This window comes from Vipera ursinii, assembly GCF_947247035.1.
Source record: "Vipera ursinii genome assembly, chromosome: 5".
In the NCBI taxonomy this organism is placed as follows: domain Eukaryota; kingdom Metazoa; phylum Chordata; class Lepidosauria; order Squamata; family Viperidae; genus Vipera; species Vipera ursinii.
In genome coordinates this window covers 43,959,923-43,985,945 of record NC_139518.1, presented here as the reverse complement: position 1 = coordinate 43,985,945, position 26,023 = coordinate 43,959,923, and the positions used below count along the sequence as shown (strand labels likewise).

The 26,023-nt window shown below is 40.7% G+C and overlaps 1 protein-coding gene across 1 annotated transcript; it reads right to left on the bottom strand.

Annotated features, from left to right (window-relative positions):
* Positions 1-4,647: 4,647 nt before the first annotated feature.
* CPN1 (carboxypeptidase N subunit 1) lies at positions 4,648-19,457 on the bottom strand (the record flags this gene model as incomplete). The annotated part of the gene is made up of 9 exons (XM_083365057.1): positions 4,648-4,917; positions 6,255-6,373; positions 7,371-7,470; positions 8,422-8,561; positions 9,085-9,196; positions 13,024-13,206; positions 14,438-14,593; positions 16,988-17,184; positions 19,235-19,457. The coding sequence occupies 9 exons, from the start codon at positions 19,455-19,457 to the stop codon at positions 4,801-4,803; spliced, it is 1,347 nt and encodes a 448-aa protein (XP_083221183.1). The 3' UTR covers positions 4,648-4,800.
* Between the last annotated feature and the right edge of the window lie 6,566 nt (positions 19,458-26,023).

Here is a 26,023-nt window from a genome sequence, read left to right as displayed (position 1 = left end):
TATTTAAAATAATCACCCCAATCGCTCTTTCCTTTTAAAAAAAAAATGCTGCTAAATTTCAGTGGCATAATTTCTGAAGACTCATAGTTGAAGGGGGAAAAAACAAGGTAAGCAGGTCACAGATTGCCCACCTTGCTACAAAGTGTAATTCTGAGAATCTCCCTTTCCCGCTGCTATGAATCTAAGTGTTAACATTGGATGTTCTTGCTTTTACACTAAGCTTAAAGAGTTTTCTTCCACTTCTATGCACTGAGAATGCTAGGAAAGATTGTGAAGACTAGCCAGTTTCTTTCACTAATTATTTTATGAAGTATTAAATCTCAGCCAATATCTTCTACTGTACTTTATTGTCCAATTAGGTTATTGTATTTTTAATGTATCACTAGTTATGCTTTTTAGTAATGTAGCGGAAGTAGTTTTGTCAGAAATCATGCTGCAGAGAGAAAGATGCAATTTACTGTGGGAACAAATTATGCTGTTTCTTTTATTAAGGATAGATCCAACATATAAGATAATTATATATATGTGTCCCATTCAATATGCTGTATGTTTTGTATCTTATTCTTATTTCTTTGAAACTATTAAAATGCAAAAAAAACCCAATAAGGAGAATAATTTTCTGTATCAATATTTTGTTTTTACTGACCAATATCCAAAGCAAATTGGACTACAGATTCTTTATAATATGGCAATATTCTTGGGGAACAAGAAAGACACAGTTGTCAATAGAATCAGCCCAATTGATAAAATGTATTTAAAAGTCTTTTTAAATTAATTTAAGTTCCAAAATATTTGGGAGAAATGCCAGAGAACTAAAAGGTACGTTTTATCAGTCTGACCTATATTTCATCTATTTATAAACTTAAATTTAATGTTACTTGTCTTAAATATGGTGTTTTCCAAAGCAGTGTTCATCTGAAGTGAATTAATATAAACAGCTATACAAACGAGGAGGAAAATAAAATTCCCATTAAGACAAATTTATTAGCAAATTCTGAGTTCACAAAATAGTTCGTGCACCAACTTTATAAAAGCTAATTCCATATGAATTAACCTATGGAATATGGATTTTTATTTTCTCAGGATATTTGGATATTATCTTGGAAATTCTGAACTACCAAAAATTGAGATCAAATCTTATATGGTTTATGGGTTCAGATGTCAAATAAAAATATATGTTAAAACAGTGTAATCAATTGAAAGCTAGTTCAAGCCATTTTGCTGCCAGAAATTTAGAACAATATAGTGCCTCCTCAGACTCCATGTACAAAATTAAATTACAATCTTAGTTGGGGGGTTTCTCCAAAACTGGTACTGTGAAACTCTGCATATGTGCAGTACCAGTTTATGACCTTGGATCCATTTAATAAAAATACTGCTAATTACCAACATGATGAAACAATTACAAACTCAACAAGCATGAAAATTAATATGAAAAACTTACAAGGGTTGCTTCTGTCACTGCTACCAATTATATGTTGTTATATACCACTGACATTTACATTGAGGTATGGTAGCAATTGTGGCAACAGTTGTGATAAGAATCTTTGGGTTGTTCCCACTTTCACCTGGAAATAGTACCAACATCTGTTTTACCATGATGTTGCATTCATCTTCTCCATTCTGTGTGTGTGTGTTTGTGTGTGTGTGTGTGTGTGTGTGTGTGTGAAATAGGCATAAGTTCTTTCTCTTACACCAGCAGCTTTCAATAGTAGTCCAAAGTTTAAAATCTGTATACGTCAACCATTACTGAGCAGGTAAAGTCAGGCAATCAACAGCTGATGGAATCAGAAGAATTCTTATTTATCATTTTGGGCAGATGTGGGTATATCCCTTCCCCTCTAGTTCCTAGCTGTCATTCTGCAATTAATCTCTGCATATACCTGCATATAGCAACACTGTGCTGCTGGTGGATCAAAACTACAAAACCGGTCTAGACTACTTAACTAACAGTAAGTGCTTTACAGTATTAAACTTTAATATTTAATGAAAGGTGGGTAGCAAAGCAGTGGAATTGTGTATGAGGGAAATAGATATCAGACTCAACTAGTGTAATGTTGAATTGTTCGAACTCCACCACCATTGCAACCTGAACAGAACACAGAGAAATTTGAAAGTCTGCGTGTATCTGTCCATATAAGGAAAAATGAAGGGAAGAAAAATTCAGAGTATGTATTGCTTATAACTTAACTCCCTTATTAAATCTGATCGGATCTGTTTTGGTGTTCACTTTATTGAATTTGGGTTATGACAAAATGGATTGTTGGAAGAGGAACACAAAAAAAAAAACAAGCCTAGAAATTATAGAGAAAAAAATCCTACTATAGTGCTCTGATGTGCAGATGGTTTTCCCTCTGACTGGTGGCAAGCTGAAGGGGAGGATGCAAAACCAGAACCATGCATTGCAGACACATAACCAGGGCAAAACTATTTGGCAGTAACCTGAAATGGTCACTCTAGAGCAGGGGGCTTCAAACTTGGCACTTTTATGAGTTGTGGACTTACACTCCCAGAATTCCTCAGCCAGCATGTCTGCTATAGGAGAGGGAACAATTTTTGCTGATTCAAAGATAGGTGATTAGCATTAAGTCTGCAAGGTCTGGTAATCTGTAGAAAAGTTCAGATTTGAATAAATTTATATTGGGCTGGCTAGAGCAGGCACAAAAGGTTAACCTTTATAATTCAGCATAAAGTTGTGTCAGTTACTGTTTTGTATATGATGTTTTTCCCAAAGAAATGCATTGGAAATTTTCCAATATTTATTGTAAACAACTGATTAAAAGCATCCCAGCATAACTTTTTCCCCATGATTACTCTCCAGTGCCCAGAAGAGGGCAATGTAGGTTCTCATAATCTACAGTACTGTAGTGTTCTTGAGCTTGTGGGTGTTTCCATTTTAATTTCAAGATCTCAGGACTGTTGTGCAGTTGACTTGAACAGTCACTGAGATTTATGTAGGAAGGAGAATTTTTTTCCCTTGGAATTCTTTACGTATAGTTTTCATTCTCTTGTTCCATCTTCTCTCCCACTAAGACAACAGTCACTAAGGTGCAAAGGCAGATCAGTTGCATTAACTTTTGAATGATAGATGCTCAATTTCTGGAAAACAATTGGTTGTGCTGCTTGCCCACATTTAGTTCTCTGCATGTGATCTTGCTTAATATTCAAAACATTTTCTTCTCTTCCTGCTCCTATTGTATAATGTTTAGCAGCAGCAGCACTAAATAACTATCTTATTCACTGCATAATATTAATGATTTTTATAGCTATGCTATAAGGTAAAGGTAAAGGTTCCCCCGCACATGCGTGCTAGTCGTTTCCGACTCTAGGGGCCGGTGCTCATCTCTGTTTCAAAGCCGAAGAGCCAACGCTTGTCCGAGGACGTCTCCGTGGTCATGTGGCCGGCATGACTAGACGCCAAAGGCGCACGGAACGCTGTTACCTTCCCACCATAGTAGTCCCTATTTTTCTACTTGCATTTTTACGTGCTTTCAAACTGCTAGGTTGGCAGAAGCTGGGACAAGTAACAGGCGCTCACTCTGTTACGCGGCACTCGGGATTTGACCCGCCAAACTGCCGACCTTCTGATCGACAAGCTCAGCATCCTAACCAACTGAGCCACCGCGTCCCTATATGCTATACATGGTATAAAATAGCTTTTATTACAATTCTAGATGCTGTATTTCTGGAACAGATTTTCTTATAGTCTTCCTATTTTCTGTCATGATTTTTCATGAGAATGTCAAGAAATCAGTGCTCAAGGACCATACTAAATTGTCTTAGACTTATGTTAGAATGCTTTTATCTTCCCATCTTTAATAAATATACCGCTGCATCAAGATCCATCTATTTGATCTGTTTTTTCACCATTTATGTATAACTTACAGTCATCTCCCCACAGAAAAACAACAATCTTGACCTATGTAATATTAATTTTCAGATTATTATTCCTTATTGCATCATACAACTATCTACCTTTCTTAACTAAGACTGCATTGCCTGAATAAAAAAAAACCTACACATTCATGTCTGCAAGTTACAATGATGTGATTACATATCAATAGTAACACAAGTGAGATAAAGTGCAAATGAAATAAAGGGCACTTCAGATTTATGTTCTGTGCCACTGGCTTTGCAACCCAAATGCACAGCAAATGTCTTGGATCAATACACAAGCGCCCATAAGACCTACTTGTTTGAGCTGGACAGAATCTTCTCACCCAGGGGGAGAACTGAAAACTGAAGGCTTCCTCACTCTTCTCCTCAATGCGTTAAGGGAAAGGAGGGTCATAGCCACTCTCTACTCAGGATAGAATGTGGAAGAAAGAACCTGCCATGGTCTTCACTTCTGAAGCTGGGGGGAGGGGTGGGGGGGAGGAGGAAGGGGATCCCAGAGGTAGAACGCAGGTTGGGGTAAAGTAGGAGCTCCCACCAGAGGAAAATGGCCCCCTTTGCAGCTCCACAGGAAATGTTGAAAAACTCTCATGTAGGAATGGAGTTGTACATCTGGAGTCAATTGGCTCAATTAACTATTTCAAGACTACTAGAAGGGGTATAAGCCAAAAGGCAGGGAGGAAATTAAAACATAGGACTGATTAGAACATCATAGAACAGGATAGCCTAATGCCTGTCCTCCTTATTAAATATATATATTTAATAAGCAGAAAGCTCTACATGCATTTCAGGATTGTGAGGTCATCAAAGGGTTGGGTGCTTCTTAAAAAGTTCATTTGCCACTATTGTTGACACTGCATGTGTCAGCTTTTATCTAGACAAGGACTGTCTTCATCGTAGTGTCTGTCATGGGGCAGCCCGTGGGACAATTTTCTTTTGCTGCACTTTATTGTGGGACCTTTTCTTATATGCCTTTGGTACAGGAGGATTCTCCAAAGGTTTCTGTCTGAGTTGGAAATACACCTGAAAGAGAAAAAAAAAGTCACTGAAATGCCATCCAATGAAAAGTTACATTACATATTCTACCCTCTCTCTCTCTCTACCAGATGGAAGCTTGTCATATCCTCTTTTTTCTCATTTGGAATGACTTAAAAAAACACATAAAACTATGCAGTAAAACAACAAGGGAGTATATATTTGTCAACTTTCCATCAGTGAATCAGGAAGACTACATTCTAGAAAAGTCATCTATCCGTATGTATAGATCTCTGTTATTATACAGGGTTTTTTTAGAAGAGGTTAATCTCTAGATTGATAATATATTATTCTATTTCAAAAACTGCTTATGCTTAGAGCTAAGAGCTAAGTATGCTTAGAGCTAATATTTAGATTTTGATGTAACTAAAAAGTGTTTTGTAGACTTTCATCAGAAAGGCCAATAAAAAGATGTAAGATAAATTTAAATCCTTGAGGCAAACTATGATTATAAATTAGCACCAGATTTGGGCATACTTCTAGCAATGAGAAACAGCAAAAGATTTCCAAGGAATGCTATGATTAGTGCCAGACAGCTAAGTGTCATATTAATTTCCAACAATTCTTCGGATCAGTGATATGAAGGAGAAGATATGGGAAAATTAACATTTAACTATGGTGAATCATCTGACATTATTGCAGGGGTAGGAAATTTATGGTCCTTTAGACGTTGCTGAACTACAGCAACCCTTACCTTTGGCTATGCTGGCTGGCACTGCTTGGGAGTCATATAATTCAGCAATAACTAATTCTCTTCCAGTGACTACTGGACTGACTTTTTTTTTAAAAGGAGTCCAACTTGGGCTGGATTGTATGCTGCCCAGAGTCATTTGCTCATGAGATAAGCAGCACTATAAATTAGATAAATAAATAAATGCTAGGGCACCAAGGTACTGGCTACTGTTTAAGAATAACCTTGGATAATAATCTGAAACATATTAGTTGCAAAGTTTTCCCAGCCAAAGCTGTTTCTGGCTAGCAGAAACATAAATCGATGTTCCTTATATAAGCCAGACTCTTACAAACTAACTAAATTGCAAGATAGACTATGCGACTAGTGGATAATTTATACTTAAGGGAAATGTAGGGAGTATTTTCATGTTAGATTTTTCCCCCCTTCTAGTATAGAAAAGGTGTACCATTCTTTGGGGCTGAAAAGTAATTTCTCATTCCATAATATTTTCATTAATCAAGATTTCAAGATATGCTGCAATTGAGGGAACACATACATATGCAGATACTTTCTTCTTTTTCCTTCCCTACTCTACTTTATGCTTCATATTGGAAATGGAAGCATTGTATTTTCTCTTTCCTTCAGTACTCACAAGTGAGGGCTCAGCTGGGCCAACAGTCACCATCAGGGTCTGAAGTTCGTAACCATCTGCTGATGCAGTAATTCTATAATTACCAGGCAATAGAAGCCTGAAGTAGTCACCATGTTCACCTACATGAGAGAAGAAGATACTAAAAGATGCAGATGATAAAGACTTCAGTTGAAGATGAGGAAACTCAGAAGGACAAAATTCTAGTTAGTGCCATCATTTAGTTAGTGGAATGGGAATTAACGAATTACTGATACATCACCTGACAATCACTCACAAAGTTTTTTTCCCCCTGCAACCATCAGTGTCCAAATGTCATTGAATAGTAAGTTGTCAAAAGAGCAATTAAACCAATGTTTTGATTAATTTGTCAAGAAGTACAAGGAAATGCTTTCAGGAACCCATAGCTCTGTTCAAATATTCATTATGAATGCAAAAGAACACAAATATGGAGGTGGCTGATGTCCTACATTCTATAGACAACTTCCCCATTCATTCTTCATCATATGAAGGGCTAAATGTCTTCAACAAACATGGAATTCTTGCATGCCATTTGCACCTTCATACATTCAAGCTGAATATAGCATATATCAATGGTTGAAAAGAACAGATAAGTAAACAATCCCAGATGTAAAGTAAGTTTTTCCTTATCCTTCTAAATGGTGAAATGCAACCTAAGAGAGTCAGAATCCTTCAGCCACATTTTTTAAACTTTCAACTTAGCTTAATAAAGTTATTAAAAATATCACAAATTCCAGACGTCCTGCCCACAAACCAGGCTGACTCCACGTATATTTTACACAAACATAAACTGTAGATACATTACGTAGTCTAAAGCAAATGGTACAATGCTACACTATTAAGTGTTCCCTATATTGTTATAGAATTACAACTTCCAAAATCTCCAGAAAGGGAATTCTGACTGTGTAAGTCCTCCTTATAAATTTGGCAGGCACCAATTTTGGAATTGCTTTCATAGGCTTACTGTTTAATTTCTTACTTTGTTACTAAATTCTAGCAAGTTTTAAAATTCAAATTACAGTGCAGTAAATGCCAATGAGATCAATTTAAGCACTCTTTAAATAAAGAGCTTTAGCTTGTATTAGGCTGAGTACCAACCTGTAGTGACATCATGCCCAATTCCTTCCACAGAAATTACAGCTCCTACAAGTTTGTTGTTGTTCTCATCTGACACAAAGCCTTTGATGCCCTGGTGAATCTGCAAGAGAGAAATACTGAACAGCCTTAGGGCTGAGACCAAGGTACTTAGGAAAAATACAGCAACAGTTCATATTGTCTGAAGCTTAATCAGTGATAGGGCTACTTTACTGGTCTGAGAAAAGATCTTCTCCCAGTTCACAATGATCAGCTCAGTGATAAAACAGAAATGTGGTGTGTTTGGAAGGTCCCAGGTTCACCCATCAGCAGCTTCAGAATACATAGAAAGGCCTAATGTCTGAAAATCTGGACAGAGTTCCAGAGTTGTCATGTATTCTAGATTCATTTATTAGATGAACAAGAAAAAAAATGAGTCTGCACATATCTAATCAGAATTGTATTTTCTCATCTAGGAAGAGTTAGGGAAAAATTGGGGGGAATGCTGGGAGTGGCACACCAATGGTGGGAGATTTGGAACTAAGGGCTGACAGAAAAGCACTGGGAAGACTGGGCAGCAGTGACAAGAAAGCACTGAGAAGATAGAAGTATGAGGACTGGTAAGAAACATACTTTTGTGCATGTGCAAAGTAGTAGATAGGCATTTTTATGAATATTCAAGAGCATTTTTAATGGGCACTCAGGTTTAATAGGTGCGCCATGCCCCTATTCAAAAAGCAGTGGTATACTTAGCATATTAGACAATGGGAGCAGATAACTTTTTAACAGCCCCCTCCTCTATTACCATGCTGCACTGTTAACAAGCAAACAGCTGGTAGATGTGCCAGCAATACCATCCTGACTCCACATGGACCACCAACACTCTGGATAGCCTACTTGTCACCCCCAAGTTAGCAGACAATGCAATTCTCATTGCCCTGCCCTTGGTATGCCACTGCCAAATAGTCAAATCAAGGGTTATAACATACCATCTTAGAAGCATGAAAGAAAGAGGAGATCAACTTTTTAAAAAGACTTGCTAAAAAAGCAGAATGATATTGTGTCATTTTGTTACCTCCTCTATGTAGGCAATAAGGGCCTCCCGATTTGCCAGCCATTCATATTCTAGTTCCTCCTGAGGTGGGAATTTCTTGCAACTCAGTTCAAGGGTAATTTCAAAGCAGTTGGTGTGCAGGTAATTGAAATCCTGCATCCCTGAAGGACACAGAGAGCTGTACATACTGTTTAATCTGCAACATAATTCCTAACCAAACAAACCTTCAGAATAGTTTACAAATCAACTGAAAAAATAAAATGGTAAAGTTAAGCAAGCAGCAAACCAAAATACATCAGAAACAAAACACTAGAAAGCTAAGGAATAACAGGTTATTGCAAAACCTGAAGGGCTGGAAAAAAGGCATTAAAACAAAACTGTTTTTTGTAATTTAGTTGAATAACTCAAAAAACTATCTTTAGCCAGTGCAACACTGATAAAAAGTCTTAAGCATCTCTTTGAGCTAAATGTCGCCAACTAAAAGGATGCAGAAAAGGGCCTCTCCTGATGACACGATATTTGAGTATGAGGACCAAAGATCAAAACAATAGAAGAGCTCCAAATTAGGGAACTTTCCTAATCATTCTAAAGGCCATTCCTCTTACACGATGGAACATTTCAAGGTCTTCCCTTCAAAATATACTTACTCTCATTCTCTTGTGCTGTCACCCCATTTTGCCTTACCTTTGCTGAGTGAGTACCAGGATGCCCCATTAGTGATGCCATCAATAAAGAAGTCTCCACAGTTTGTACCCCGGTGCATCCATCCGTGGGCATAAGAATAGGTTTTGGCCAACTGGAAAGAAAATGTCAAGCTGGTCATATATTTTCACCTGTCCAGTCACATTGCAAGCTGGAAATAGACTCTAGATCTAAAAAGGGAAAAATGAGACCTTAATATCACCTTTGCAATATTAGTCTCCTAGCTTCTCATTATTATGTAGCAGACTCAACACTGTTCAAAGCAAAACAAGAAACAAACATAAAGATTGAAAGAGCCAAAGTGTTAGAAAATAATTATTTCTCCTCTTCTTTTTCTCCCTCCCCTCTCCCCCTCCTCCTCCTCCTCCTCCTCCTCCTCCTCCTCCTCCTCCTCCTCTTCTTCTTCTTCTTCTTCTTCTTCTTCTTCTTCTTCTTCTTCTTCTTCTTCTTCTTCTTCTTCTTCTTCTTCCCCTCCCCCTCCCCCCCAACCCCACCCTTCCTCCGCATAAGAACATTAAAAAGGCCCTGTGGAATTAGACCAAAGGTCCATTTAACCCAATATTTTATTTCAGACCAATGAATCAAATATCACTGGGAAATGTACAGTAGATTTTCTCTTTGTTCTAGCAATTAGTATTGATGTATATGGTGTCTCTTTTATTAGAGATAATGAGCAGCCATTGTGATAAATAGCTTTATCTTCCACAAACTTTTCTTAACTCTTTTTAAAACCTTTTAAGCTGGTTGTCATCATAACATTTGTGAAAGTAAATTCAAAAAAGTATTATTTGTAAATGTTCTGAATTTCCTGCCTTTCACATTTATTAAATCATCTGGGTTACAGTATTTTGAGAAGTGGAGGAAAAAGAATATTTTATCTTTTGTATAACTCAATTTTCCCCCACTTAACGATACCTTAATGTAATTTTTCAACCTTTTTGGGGTGTGTGTGTGCTATTCCAACATCACACAATTTGGGTTATACTTTTCTACTTCTACATTTCTCAATTATTATTTTATTATTTACTATTTAAAATCAACTTCATATAGCATTTTACAAATGCATAACTTTGTATAGAGGAATTATATCACCAGGTTTATTTTTTACTTTCCTAGTAGGGTAATAGCCCAGCACCTCCATTATCAAATCAGCCCTTTTGGCAGCTTCTGAATTATTCACTGCCAGTTCAGGGCCCATCAAAGTATGTTTATAATTTATTTAAAACAGTTTTATTCCTTGATGCTCTACAGAAGTCTATATAATAAATAGCAAATAAAAATAAAAACAAAAAAATATGAGCAGTGGAATAATAATACTTAAAACATCAAAAATAGCAATTAATAGAATCAGGAAGAATATACTGAAAACTTTCCCAAAAAGATTGTGTATAAAATAATCTTATTTTTTTTTTCACTGTGTAGGAGTTGGATTCCTTGCATTTTTTTTCTTGAAGTTTTTCCTCTGTTTTTCTCATTGTAGAACTTGAAGACTGGAAGTAATTCAGTGACTGGCTATGAGTCATTATTGCAAACAAGCATACATATTCATTGCAGTTTTTAAATTATAGGTATGATGCTGTACTACACAAGATATATTGCAAAAGTAGTCATTTTGCCTGAGGATCAAGTTGAGAGCTTCCAGAGCAAACTGAACAAACTCTTGTAATATTAAATACATGACTCTATTATTATTATTATTTACAACAGAACTAGTTGCTTAATACCCATTCCAGAAAAAAAAGTCAGGGACTCAGAATTAAAATCCAGAACTGATCACTGGCCACTTCTGGGATGTGACATAAAATGTATACAGTACCACAGTATTCACAGCAGCTGCACTCAGTTTACATTTTAAGCTTCCCTCCCCTCCATCTTACTATAGTTTCTTCCTTCATGTTTACAACACATCCTTTTTTCAGTTCTAACTTTACTATCCAACTGGACACCTCAGTTACAATATTAGGGATTAATCCACATATCTGCATGCCACAGTATAAAGGCAACCCATTCATTGTTAATTAAGGATATTAATATATGGTGTTCTCAACCTGTCTCCAGATTACCATGAACACAACCTCTGCTCATCTTTTCATCTTTCACTTCAGAAGTGGTGTTTTTCTGTTTCTTCCAGCATAAGTAGTCTGCCATGAATTGTTCTGAGGTAAGTCTAGGGAAGGAGGCTGGCCTGCTGCTTTTGATTATCTTAGGCTATTGCAGGCTTGCCTTGAGGTGATTGCTGGGCCCTGAGTTTCAGGGCCATTTGCTTTGCTCTCCCACTGTGCCAATAATAATAATAATAATAATAATAATAATAATAATAATAATAATAATAATAATAATAATAATAATAATAATAATAATCTCTCTCATTTCTCTTTCAACTTGTGGGTGGCAGAGGAAGTGGGAAGTGAATGAGGAAAGCGGGATTTTTTTTGGATTCTAGTTCTCCAGGCACTAAAACGACCCATTTCCCCTAGGAAAGGTCAAAAGGGAGAAGTTCTATGCCGGGATCAGAGAACAGGGAGAAAAGGAGTTGCTTTTCCTCCTTTCTCTTTCATTGTTCTTCTTATCCCACCCATGGATAGAGAAGGAGAGGAAATGGTTTTTTGGTACCAGTTCCTTTTGGACCCATTAATGGATTTATTCTTACCATGAAAATTCTGCTTTACCACAACGATGCCAGCTGAAGGGGCACTTCCCTTCATCTCAGCTGTCCATTTCTCCATGTACTGGGGCTGCAGTGCCAAAGCTGCAAAGAGACTGTTTTATATATGTCCAGCAACTTTTTGTAAGACTGCTGGATGTGTATAAAATACAATTCCTCACCGTGGTTTTGGCATCATAGCACTGAAGCCCTGAGGGAGGAGGGTGTTTTAAACAGTACCCTGGAAGAGCAGTTCTGTTGCATGCATTATCTCAGGGAGCACCTGCTGCCAGCATCAGCCTCCCATCGTCCTGTGCGCCCCCACAGGGAGGGCCTCCTTAGGGTTCTGCTGGTTAGGGAATGCCGGCGGGTGATTCCAAGGGGGAGGGCATTCTCTGTGGGCGCGCCTGCCCTATGGAATGAACTGCCGGTAGAACTTCGGACTGTCCCGGACCTTCGCTCATTTCGCTGGGACCTGAAAACTTGGTTATTTGATCTTTCTGGCCTGGACTGAGGGGGTTTTAATTTAATTTTTAATTTTAATTTGTTTTAATTGTGGGCTAGTTTTAATTTAATTCTATTTTAATTGTATTTATTTGTATTGTTTTAATTCGCCCTGTAAACCGCCCTGAGTCCTTCGGGAATAGGGCGGTATATAAAATCAAATAAATAAATAAATAAATAAATAAATAAATAAATAAATAAATAAATTTACATTAAAAAGGTAAGAAGTCCCACTTTTCCTCCTCTACCCCCTCTTGGCAAGTGACCAAGAGGATGGGTGGAAAGAAGGAAGCACTGCGTCTCTTCTCTCCTAATACTTCTCTTGCCATGAGTGGCAGGAGAACAAGGGGGAGAAAAATGTGTGTATGTGTGTGTGTGTGTGTGTGTGTATACAAATAGAGGATGAGCCACTTGATGCCAGTTTTTTTACCCCATCCTTGGTCTTGAGAACTGATGCAAAAGAGCACCAAAGATAACCCGGAACAGAAGAGGCATTCCCATCTGAATTCTCTCTAGGATCTCAATTTGGATAGAATCCCTATTCAGCTTAATTCCCAAGACAGGGTATTTGTTCAAAGTGCAGTCACAGTTAAGCTGGTATATGTTATTATCCATTTCATGCTGGTCATGTTGGTGTGTGGAACCAAAATGAGGTCAATGTAGATGTGAAGGTAGCCAGCATCAAATGGTCTCTTAGAGGAGAGCCTATGTTCCGTACAGATATTGTTTTGAATCCATGTCATCTTGCTTTCATTATCCCTGACATTTCTCACCTTTCTGAAGAGGATGTCATCAGGCGTGGGGGTGCTATTTGCTTGCCAGTTGCCACGAATTCTCTGTTCATGGGATTTGTCATAGGGATAATTGGCAACTACAGCGCCACCATGAAGATTGGCTGAGAGAACAAAATTGTAACTCTTCATCCATTGAATTACAGCCAATGTCTCTGGTTCTACCTGTCAGAGATACACAAAATATCAAGCCAGATGCTCAATCTGATTCTTAATACTTCTAATTTGGTACAGATTTGCAGCACTGTCGTCATGGGAACATGCCCAGAATGCAGATGTAAAAATGCCTAAATGACTGCTTTTTAATCTCAGAATTCTTTGGCCTTGGAAATTATTATGGAAGTTAGCAAGTTCCCATTTACAAAGCCCTGTAAATCCTTCTTTTTTTGATTGCACCAATTGCTAATTGATTTCTGGGCACAGTTCAATAGATTGGTTTATAATTATAATCTGACTTTCTTGTTTGTCCTTTCTTCCTTTCTCCCTCCTTCCTTCTCATACACACATACACACACACACACTCATACACAGAGCACACAAACACACTATTGAAGTCTATTACTGGTTAAAATTACATGTTGCATGAATCACATCACTATTAAGGTTCACAAACTTTATGTTTTACCATGTCCAGCCCATTGTACCTTATTTAGCAAATCATGTTTAAGCAACCCATGGCTTAGGACAATATGTGAATCTAGCCATGATTCAGCATTTTAGAAACTGGGTGACTGTGAATTCTAGTCCTGCCTTAGCCCTGGACCAGTCATACTCTATCAGTCCAGGAAAGAGGCAATAGCAAATTGGTTTTCAAATCTTTCCAAGAAAATGCAGGGACTAGCCCAAGCAGTCACCAGGACTTAAAGGCAGCATGCAAATGCACATGCATACATGCGGGCATGTGTACGTGCACACAGGTACATGCATGTATACACACACACACACACACACACACACAAAGGCACAAGGAAGTGTGCAGATTTTATATTCATCCTGATCTAATTTAATGTATGTATGACTTCACCTGGCTAACATCAGAAGTGATGGCCTTGCTCAGTTCCTAACAGATGTTTAAGAATTTGGAAACCAATTCTGACCATTTTACTTTTCCATTTCTAGATAAACAGATAGAGACCCAGAAAAATGTGATTCTTATTCCTGTGTTCCAAAGGACTATGGTATGGTATTAAAGCAGTTGGGTTTTCTCCATATGTAATTTGACTCTTAGAGAAAAGTGAAGAGAACAGTATGGAGAACTTAATTCCTAAGTATTATAAGAGCCCAGTAACATGCATTACACAGCCATCACAAGTTTCTACAACCACATGGCTAGGATGGATGAGTGGATGAAATATAAGTGGATACACACATTAGGGATTAATTGGATTGATATTACCTGACTTTTCCAATTATCTGGCAAAGGGATGTGATGATTGGATCCACCCTGTTTCTCATTGGAATACATGATAGTGTTGAGGTCAGGAAAATTACGGTTAAGGTCGACTCCATTGGCATTGTTTCTCCCAATGACATACTCTAAAGAACTTTGGTTCTAAAAAAGGAATAATACATTTTTGTGTAATCTGTTAAAGGTAAAGGTAAAGGTTCCCCCACACGTATGTGCTAGTCGTTTCCAACTCTAGGGGCCGGTGCTCATCTCCGTTTCAAAGCCGAAGAGCCAGCGCTTGTCCGAGGATGTCTCCGTGGTCATGTGGCCGGCATGACTAGACGCCAAAGGTGCACGGAACACTGTTACCTTCCCACCATAGTGGTCCCTATTTTTCTACTTGCATTTTCACGTGCTTTCGAACTGCTAGGTTGGCAGAAGCTGGGACGAGTAACAGGTGCTCACTCTGCTATGCGGCACTCAGGATTTGACCCGCCAAACTGCCGACCTTCTGATCGACAAGCTCAGCGTCCTAACCAACTTTTAGCTTATCTCTTGACTCATCAAAAGGGAGATACACATTTCAGAAAAGAGAATAAAAGCCGTTCAGGAGCTTTTGGATTTCAGGATGCTAAGAATAGTTGCCAAATATTTATTAGCACAGTCAGAATTCAACAGACAACCCTAAATTAAAGATGATTATATTTTAAGGAATATCTCTTTTTCCTTAAGGCAAATGTCATCAAAGCCACCGTGCATAAACACAAAATGAAAAAATCCTTTATTTTTGTAGCCCAAGAAATCAGTTTGAGTTATAGAAATCAATTTTCCCTTGGGCTGGGAAACTGGCTGTTGCCTTTACTAATCAATGTTACTTGCCTTGCTCAAGATCCTTGGCCGAAAGAACAATAAACTACTCAGAATATCCAAAACAATAAATGGTCAGAACAGTTTGGAATTGTGTTAAGTGCACTATTATAATTTGGAAGAGTTTGTGGAAAAGGCTGTTACTTGGAACTCCCCCATTTGCTGTGACTTTCCTCCAATGAGAGTGCAGTCACCCTTTGAAGAGCAAGAAAGTGAAAGCAAGTTGGCTAATGGTATTCAGTGCAATGTAATGCCTGTTCCCAATCACTGGAAAATATGGGGAAAGATTGAAATCTCTCATTTTTACAAGCCTGCAACTATAGCATCATCAGATCATAGTGGATAGGGGGAGCTTTGTTACAACTCAGCATCTGTGACTGAATGTGACCATAGAGAACACAGAGAATTGCTTTATTTTGAATTAGATATTGCTTTGTTTAGTTGGTATTGTTGACATTGACTGGCACAAGTCCTAATTTTTCTACCAGTAGATACCAATAGATTTTCTGCATTCAAAGCATATGCTCTATTTTTTTTTTTACTGCATAGGGACCCGGTGGCTCAGTGGGTTAGGACGCTGAGCTTGTCGATCAGAAGGTTGGCAGTTTGGCGGGTCGAATCCCGAGTGCCGTGTAGCAGAGTGAGCGCCTGTTACTCGTCCCAGCTTCTGCCAACCTAGCAGTTCAAAAGCACGTAAAAATGCAAGTAGAAAAATAGGGACCACTACGGTGGGAAGGTAACAGCGTTCCGTGCACCTTTGGCGTCTAGTCATGCCAGCCACATGACCAAGGAGACGTCCTCGGACAAGCGCTGGCTCTTTGGCTTTGAAACGGAGATGAGCACCGGCCCCTAGAGTTGGAAACGACTAGCACGCATGTGCGGGGGAACCTTTACCTTTACCTTACTACAATATGTAGCCTTTTAAATCAGATTAAGATCCAACTCTCTCACTTATAAGGTCTTAATAGTGGCAAGTTATATGTCTCTAGAACAGGGGTGTCAAACTCAATTTCATTGAGGGCCGCATCAGCATTGCGGTTGCCCTCAGGGGGCCGGGTGGGTATGGCCAGGGTGGGCGTGGCCTACTGGGTGGGCGTGGGTAGAGTGCGTATGGCCTACTGGGTGGGCGTGGCCAGCTCTACGTCATTCGCATCAAGGGTGCCTATGGGGGCCTGGGCAGGAGTGGGACAGATCTGAGGGTCTCTGGCAGAAGGAAGGTCTCTGGGCCAGGGCCAAGGCAGCGGGGGCCATTCCCTCAGTGTTTCCAGGATGGCTTCGCGGGCCACATTAAACCACTTCGCGGGCCGGATCCGGCCCCCGGGCCTTGTGTTTGACATGTCTGCTCTAGAAGATCACAAACAAGTAATCGTGATAAATTTATACAATATTCTGTAGCAGTCACCCGAGTCTATTCTTAAGATGTACTGCCTTTTGACATAGAAGTTTAATTCAGTTGTTGCAATTTGGACCTATTGTCTGTGACTTTGGCTTTCCCAATTTGACATCTCCAGAAGTGCCGGAACTGACTAAACATTCTGAAAATTGCACTTCCAACACATCCAGTAAGCATTAAATTAGAGGAAACTTAATTATGTTTCTTTTCTTGCCCTTCCTCTCTCCCTTTGTTGTCTTAAAACTAAGTTTTGTTATTACTATGACTATTGAAATAAAAAAGGGATGCTTGCCTGGTACCTGGGCAGCTGCCACTTCATATCCATCAGGATTCATTGAAGGTAAGAGGTGAATGCGTGTTTCATGGATGAGCTGTGTAATGCGCTGATTACCATGGCGATACTCTTCACACAGGAAATCTGCAAGCTGGAGCAACAGTTCCCGGCCTAGTACCTCATTCCCATGCATGTTTGCCACATACTTGAATTCTGGCTCCACTGAGAAAGGGAGAAATTTGCTGACATTGGAACAGAATAGACAGATTCAACACAACGGGGTGCTGATGCATAAACATTGAGGTCAAGCAGGAGGGGGAAGCAGAATAGATTCCCCAATGGCATTCTGTGATGATGAAAATCTAGCTTGGCCTTTTGTGTTGTGGAAAGAAGCTCATTGTGAAGTTATGTGTTTCTTCAGACCACATGTTCACTGTCTCATGCAAAGCAAGAGGTCTTGCTGTCTTTCTCACAGATCTTGAATCATAGGACAATGGACAGGAATCTGTGCTTCGAGAAAATGGGAAGAAGCAGTGCATTGTATGAGAATGGTATGTATCCTGGGGGCAAACCTTTTACTGTAATAGTAAATTAAAAGCAGGGCACAGTCACAACAACATAATCAGGGTCTCTATTTCCTTATTTCATACAGTGTTCCTCTTCCACAGTTCCTCTTCAGCTTATCTCCTAGCATGTCACATTCCAGCCTTCTAAAGCTCTACAGGGGTTAAAGTAAATTGCGAAATAAAATCAGCTTTGTTTAGCCTCAAATTCATTTATGTAAAACTGCTTCCCCCATAGACGGCCCCTTATCTCTACATGAACCCTGCAGAACACTATGGTGAAGGCTATTAAATTATAGCCTTCTTACAGAAGAAGTCTCTACATTTGTAGGCAGTAGGTCTGCAAATGTAAGTGGTCCTACTTTGCTCACAAAAGAATAAAAATATTTGTATATTTTATAACAGGGGAAAATCCAAATAAACCTTCCAGCCTCTTTTTCCCTTTTCATTTCTCATCAGTTCTGTATTCCTCTTCTTGTGTCTTTAAAAAACTTTGAACCAGCTGGTCTATGAGATTTCTTTACATGAATTATAATGGTTTACCAGCTAACCTTGATGGTAAGGAACCTTACTAGTTATTAGTATTATCTATCTTGTAGTATTAATAATGGATAACATACTGATAAATGCTGATCTTTGCACATCAGAGAAATGAGCATTTACTAAATTACTAAAACACAAATACTGTTCTTTTAATTAGGCTTTGGGGTGTACAAATATAAAAGACTTTCAAACATCATAAAAATAAAAAGATAGAAGTAAAAGGATTGTCTAAAGAATTTTAATTATCTGCTCTTTTGCTTAATGTAACTGATGAATTAATTTTACAATGCCTAGTTGAATAAAAATATTTTTGCCTGACATCTACTGGATAATGGTTACCAGTAGACTAGTTTCTTCCAGACATGTTGAACTTCAGCTTCTGTAATTCCTAAGTACACTGCTTTGGGAAGGTATTCATTAACTAGGATGCTTCTAATGAAAAACATCTTTGCTTTAGCTGGTAAAGATATATCAAGGGCTTCAACACATGATCTTTGATCTTAGAATTGTTGCTGCATAATTATGAGTCTGGCGCCTGTATTTCCTTCCCTTTGTCAACGTGATGCAATGACAGGCTCTGTCCCAATTATTCAAAAGTGTAGTCCATCAAAGCTACAATTTGCAACAACTAAGTTATGAGTGTGAGGGCAGAGAGGTAGTGCAGAGAGAAGGGTTTTGTCATCTTCTAAGATTAATATTAATTTTGCCCAATTAGCTACAGTATTTTGTAGAATTAAAGTACAGCATTAAAAAAAAAGAAAGTTGGAGTTTAATCTCTGGAACTGGGATTAAATTTTAGCTTAATTACAAGCCGCAGATGGCTGCTAGTACAAATCTCTCAGACCTTCATGTGAAATGGAACCCACTGACATGTCATGAGGCTCAATGCGTTTTAAAAACTGTGTTATTAATTATACAAGTCAATGTCAATCCAAACACTGGTTCTGTTCTGCAAAACACCCCCCCCCCGCGACACCCACCCACACACACCAGTGGCTTCCCCTTGACTTAACCAAACTTTCTGCTAGGAATGCTGTGGTCCTGGCTTGATTCCATTAGGCATAAAGATTCCAGCACCACATTGAACCCAATTGTGCATTGATCAGGCAGAGCAGAAAAAAGCATCTTTTCAGCTATATAAGAGTTATACCTCTGGGCACACTTACTGGGCTCATGGATGCCAGGAGAGTCGCTGAATTCCAGCACATAGAGGTTGCGGCCCTGGACACTGCGCCCAATGCTGTACAGCCTGGTAATATAGGGGCATGAGCCCCTTACATCAAACAGCGCCTGCACCAATTCCTCATAGTGGTGATGGACAAAGTTAATTGAGGCAGCCACTCTCACCAAGAGCAGAACTTTTCCAAGGAGCCAAAGCCACTGATACATCTTTTGCTGGATGGGAAGCAGCTTTGTGGAGGAGATGATAGCTGTCCAGGCTTGCTTTTTGGCAGCAACTAAAATGCAAACTCAACTCAGTTCTCTCCACTTTTACAGTCAAATGCCAGCCCACTCCACCTGCGGTGGAGACATTGGTGGGAGGGGCATCTCAGTGAATGCCCCTCACAGCTAGGGAAGAATTTTTAATGCTGAGTTCTTCCCCTTGTGCTCTAGTACTCACATACGCCACGGAGCTTTTAGAGCCAGAATCATTCAAAATCTCTGCACGTTTAGAAAGTTGTGTTGATTCCTGTTCATTTATTAACTGAAGGGTAAACAGGCGTCTGAAACCTCCTGGCTCTTCATGGCAGGACAGAGACCTGATCAAAATCTCTCAGGCAGGAAAAGGTATCAGAAACTGGCATCTTTCACTGGAGGTTTGGTTTCTGCCTGGACTCATCAGATTTCAAGAAGCACATTTTCAGCCATATGCCATAGCCCATGCACACACAACTGTAACAAAGCAAGCATCTCTGAACATGCACAAAATGCTTCCTCCTTTCTATGGTCCCCTGATATTCAGAAGTTAGATGCAGTCAGAAGCCTATTCTCTGATTTCACAGCAGATCTGGGGTCTGGCAGCTATCTTAAAAACTGGCATTGGAACTGAAAATGCTTTTATATTGTAAATTCCCATAAAGTGTATCCCAGAAAAGAACCAGTGCTTTAAAATAAACAGGTGTGCATTGCACAGTAAATGTTATCTGGAACAAAGGGCACTGCAAAGTGTGAGGCATTACATTGGCTCAACTCTTACTCTTATGCTCAGTTTTGTTCAGGATCCAAAGCCCAGTTTCACTATGGTCAAATTACATTATAAATAGGCCTATATCTGGACCGAAAAATCTGGAAGATTGCTTGATAGAAGCAAAGAGGTACAGAAATGTCTCAGTTCAGCTATGATAGTCTTAAATACTCATAAAAGGCCTGTCAGTTATCTTGACAATCGGACTGGACACAAATGAGGGTTTTCAGTTGGCCATGTTTTAAGCGAGGTGCAGCATGCACTCTAACAGTCTTTTGTTTGCATTCAATTTTAGCACGTGAAAAGTGTTAAGTCATGGGCTCTGGTGAGCAGGAATGAAGGCACACGGCTCAGTACAGAGAAACTCATTCTTTTATTCTTGTTGGAACTGTACTTGAGCTTGGGCAGCTCCCAGACACAATATATAGCCAAGCCATATGGTAGCAGCCAATAGGATTGAACCCGCGCTTGCCGCCTGAGGCTGACCAATTGCAGGACCGGAGACAGCCTGTCTGGGTTGCTGGAGAGCCGTTAGCTCTCCAGCAACACACATGGTGTGGTACCCAAAAGCCCAGTACATAACACCCCTCCCTCCTAAGATCAGGCTATAATCCCCTTAATAAACTTGACATTAGTCAATACTTATAAATCACTCCCAACAACCAAAATGCATAATAACAAAATAATACAAAATAGTAAAAAAATAATGCTTATGAATTCAAGGTGGCTAGAATGACATTACGTGACCTTTACAGACGTGCCATTGCAGTAGGGACTACAATAAGATTAAACAACGGCTAAACGGCTTGCCAATGCAGTAAGGATTACAAAGAGATTAAACAATGTCTCAATGAACATACTTAAAAATGCCCCAATTTCTGTAGGTAGTGGTACAATTGTGACAACACTATACATCACTTTATTTAACAATATAGTCTGTGAGATATGCCGGAGGTTTGTGTGGCCTGGAGAAACGCCTTGGAGTTCCTCTCACTTTGTGGTCTACCAGCTTACCCAGTGGGCTGGGTAGACCCATGTCCCCTTGTGCTCCATCATCCAGGGGGATTGAAACACTCTGGCTGGCCTCACCAGGTTGGTCCACCCCAGAGTCGGTCTGTTCTGCAGAGTACGCACAGCGGTTGCTGAGATTCGGCTGGTTCGCCTGGTCAGGGGTCCCATGTTGCACTTCTGAGCTTCCTGGTTCTTCCTCGGAATCAACTTCTGTTGAGAAGGGGAAACCCTGGTGGTTCTGGTGTGGGCTGGCTTGGGTGCCAGTTTGAGGACCTTGGGAGGGACTTATGCCACAGTCCTCACTTAGTGACCATTCTGTAAACCTCTTTCTAAGTTGGTCGATGTGTCTTCTGACCAGTCACCCTCCCTCCAACCCCACTTCGTAAGATAGGGGTCCGGATGCCTTGGTCACCTGACCAGGAACCCACAAATTTCCAGGCCCATAGTTTCTGGCCCAAACCCAATCACCCATTTGCAGCCCCCTTGGGGGTTTTGGTCTAGAGGGTTCTGCTGCCACTCTGTCTGGATGCAACCTGTCCAGTTTAGTAATTAAACGCCTTCTCCAATGAAGCTCAGCAGGACTTTTACCTGTAGCAGTGCAGGGCGTAGAATGCTGGCAGAGCAAAAATTCTGCCAATCTGTGATGCCAGTCACCTGTGATAATACGCTTGAGTGCCTCCTTTGTTGTCCTCACCATGCGTTTGGCTTGTCCATTCGAAGAAGGATGAAACGGTGCAGACGTATCATGTCTGATGAGGTTAGCTCTAAGAAAAGCCTGAAACTCAGCAGCAGTGAACTGAGCCCCATTATCAGAAACTAAAATGTCAGGCAACACATGGGTTGCAAAGAGTTTTCTCAGCACCTGGATGGTCCTAGCAGTAGTCATATTAGGGACTGGAACTACTTCCAGCCATTTTGAGTGGATATCCACTACTATCAGGAAAAGCTGTCCTTGAAAAGGCCCAGCGTAGTCTATGTGAACCCTGGACCAGGGGGTATGCGTTTCTTCCCACCTGTGAACTGGGGCCTGAGGCATTTCAGGCCTTGATTGCTGGCAAGTATAGCAACCATGAACTTGATCCTCTACAGCCTTATCCAGGCCAGGCCACCAAAGGAGCTTCTAGCTAAGGCTTTCATTCTTACAATGCCTGGATAGCCTTCATGTAAAGAGTGTAAGACTCTGTCCCTCAATGAAGTGGGGATAATGACTCTGTTGCCCCATAAAATGCAGCCCTTGTGTGCAGACAACTCATGTCTCCTGACAAAATAACTTTGAAATTCAGAACCTGGACTTTTTTCCAACCAGCTCGTGTATACCTATGACAAAACTCTGCTCAGAATTTTATCTGTGGCAGTTTCAGCAGCAATATCCCCTGCGTGGAGGGGAAACTCAGGTAAGTCCTGAATTGACAATATTTTAGCAGCAGGAGCTGGATCAGGATCCATTAGTGGCAGTGGTAGTCTGCTGAGGCCATCTGCATGGCCCATTTCCTTCCCTGGTTTATGAATTAACTTAAAATTGTATGCAGACAAAAATATAGACCATCTCAGCATTCTTGGAGATAGTATGTGGGGAGTTTGTTTGTTTGTTGTGAACAACCCCAAAAGAGGTTTGTGTTCAGTGTAGACAGTGAAATCCCTGCCATATAAATAATTATGAAATTTCTTAACTCCAGCCACTATGGCCAAGGCTTCTTTATCAATCTGTGCGTAATTCTGCTCAGCAGAAGATAAAGTCCTAGAATAAAACGCAATAGCAATCGGTTTCCCATTTTTCTCTATGTGGCTTAACACTGCCCCCACCCCGTAGGGAGATGCACCATATGCAAGACATACAGATTTAGACTCTATGTAATGACTTACAGTGGACTTTTCCGATAGAAGGGCTTTCAGATCCTGGAAACTTTTTTCCAAGGGACTTTTTTATCCAGCAGCCTGTGGAGGGGCTCTGCTATTACAGCCTTATGAGGTAGGAATGTGTGATAAAAATTTAGGAGGCCCAAAAATGCTTGCAGCTCCCCCTTTGATTTTGGCCTTGGAGCCATTTTGATGGCCTTCACTTTTGATTCAGCGGGGTGAATTCCATTAGCATTGATACGGAACCCCAAGAATTCCGTTGATGAGACCCCAATACTACATTTTTTTTCTCAATTTGAGGCCCGCATCGCGGAGCCTCTGCAAAACAGTCCTGAGCCTATTGGCCAACACTTCTGGGGATTCCCCGGCAATGAAAATGTCATCAAAATAGGGGCAGACACCCTGAATACCCTTAAGTGTGCGTTCCATAATCCTTTGGAAAATACCCGGTGCAACACTGACTCCAAACTGTAAGCTCTTGACTTTGAATGCCCCTCTGTGAGTTACTATTGTTTGAGCCATGGCTGTGGCATCAACTGGCAATTGCTGATATGCCTGTGCTAAATCAAGTTTAGCAAAAATGGTTCCCCCTTGCAAAGAGGCTAAAATATGGCTGACTACAGGAACCGGGTAAGTGTGTTGATTAAGGGCCTTATTTAATGTGCATTTATAATCTGCGCAAATGCGAACTTCCCCATTGGACTTCAGAGGGGTGACAATAGGAGTTTCCCACTCCCCCCCATCAACAGGCTGTAATATGCCCTGTTCTACTAACTTATCGATTTCAGAATCAATTTTGTGCTTTAGGGCAAAGGGGACCCTGCGTGGCTTAATCCTAATTGGCACAACGTTAGGATCTAACTTAAAAGAAATTGGCAGGCCAGTGTACGTCCCCAGGGTTGACTCAAAGACATCTGCATATTCCTCGCAAACAGTCATGAGGTCTGCTGTGTGTGTCCGATTAATGCCTGTAATTTGAATGTCTAAAGCAGGGGTCAGCAACCTGAAACAGTGAAAGATCCACTCGGAACCGGTTCCCTCACAAAAGGAAAAACTGGGAGCCACAAAAAATGTGTGCGCATGCGCATACATGCGCGCATGCGCAGAACAGGATTTGACTGAAGAGTGGAGCCAAGGCGAGATATGCACCTACCCTGCATATTTGAATTGATTGGTTGAACTTTTTTAGTCCCATTTTTTTTTTTTTGGACTGCACATGGCAGAGGACTGGGAGCCGCAGGAGACGGCTGAAAGAGCCACATGCGGCTCCAGAGCCGCGGGTTGCAGACCTGTGGCCTAAAGCATCGAACCAATCAAGTCCAATAAGACTCGTTCTTTGGCCCTCTACTACTATGACATCCAGGTGCCCCAAAAACCCTTTAAATTTTACCAATAATGTGGCTTCACCCTTAACTTTAACGTGAGCATTCTGAAAATCTGTTAAAATAATATCTGAGGGCCGTAGTTTAGCCCAATGGTTATTGTGCCTACACACAAAGTTGAATGTGTCCTGCAAAATGATAAATACTGCCGAGCCGGAGTCCAACTCCATCTTACTTGAAACTCCTTGTAGCTCTATCAAGAGCTTTAGTTTAGGCTTGAGGGGACAACAAGCCCCGGTGCGGCAAATGCTCCTCCAGCTTCTGAAGAACCCCTCACTAACTGGACCCTGGGCCCCAGTACCTCTCCTAGTCGGTTCCTCTGACTAGTGTTTGGGTGGCCTGTCTCTCTGGCAGGCTCTGCAAACCACCACGATGTGTCCGGTCCTTCTGCAAGCTCTACACGTGGCTGAGCGAAATCTGCAATTGGCGCGAAGATGGTTGCCTCTGCACCCCTTACATTTAGGTAAGAGAACTGCCTTGTAATAGTTCTCTCGTTGGTGGTTGCCACGGTTTTGCGCATTTGGTTGCCTTTGGAGCTTGTTGATTTTGGGTTCTTCATCTTCTGACGATTCTCCGATGCATTTGGCGACCTCTAGATGGATGGAATCTTCAACCTTTGAAGTTTTGGTGGGTTGCACTGTCTGTACTGCACCCCTGGCGGCGTCGGCCATGACCTCGTCCTGTGCCTCGGAGAATGTGAGATTGGGTCTTGCAAACAGTCTCTGCTGGAGGGTTCTGTCTCGAAGGCCACAGACGAGCCGGTTTCTCAGTCATTCCTCTAAGTTTGAGAATTTGCAAAGGCGTGCAGCCTGCCTTAGGCCCGCAATAAACTCTGAAGCTGTCTCTCCGGGTAGCTGCACTCTTTGGTCAAATTTAAAAGGCCACACCATCTCTGACATCTTGGGCTGAAAATGCCCAGTCAGCTTCTTCTTAAGGTGTGTGAATGATACTGCTTCGATGGGCATCAGTGCGAAAAGGTTTTCTGCTAGGTCGAAAGTTGCTGGTCCACACATGCATAGCAACATGGTGGCTTTTAGGCTTCCTCTGCAATTTGGTTTGCCCTCAGATAGTTCTCCACTTGCGAGAGGTAAGACGGCCATTTTTCTGGATGTTTTACATCGAACTCTCTGAGCTTGCCGACCTTTGGCATCTTCCTTTGATTCCTGCGTTCTTGGATCCTGCTTCTTAGTCTCAGGGAATGCGTCCACTGAGCATGCGTCCACTAGTGTGGCTTTACTAGCCAGCCTAGGGGGGGAAATGCCTCTTCCCTCCAACGCGTATTGCTGACCCCTCGTTAACTTCAGCCCTTTTAAAGGGTGAAGCAGGATCCCACCTTCGTTGCCACTGTTAAGTCGTGGGCTCTGGTGAGCAGGAATGAAGACACATGGCTGAGTACATAAAAACTCATTTTTTTTATTCTTGTTGGAACTGTACTTGAACTTGGTCCATTCCTAGCCACAATATATAGCCAAACCCTATGGTAGCAGCCAATAGGATTGAACCCGCGCTTGCTGCCTAGG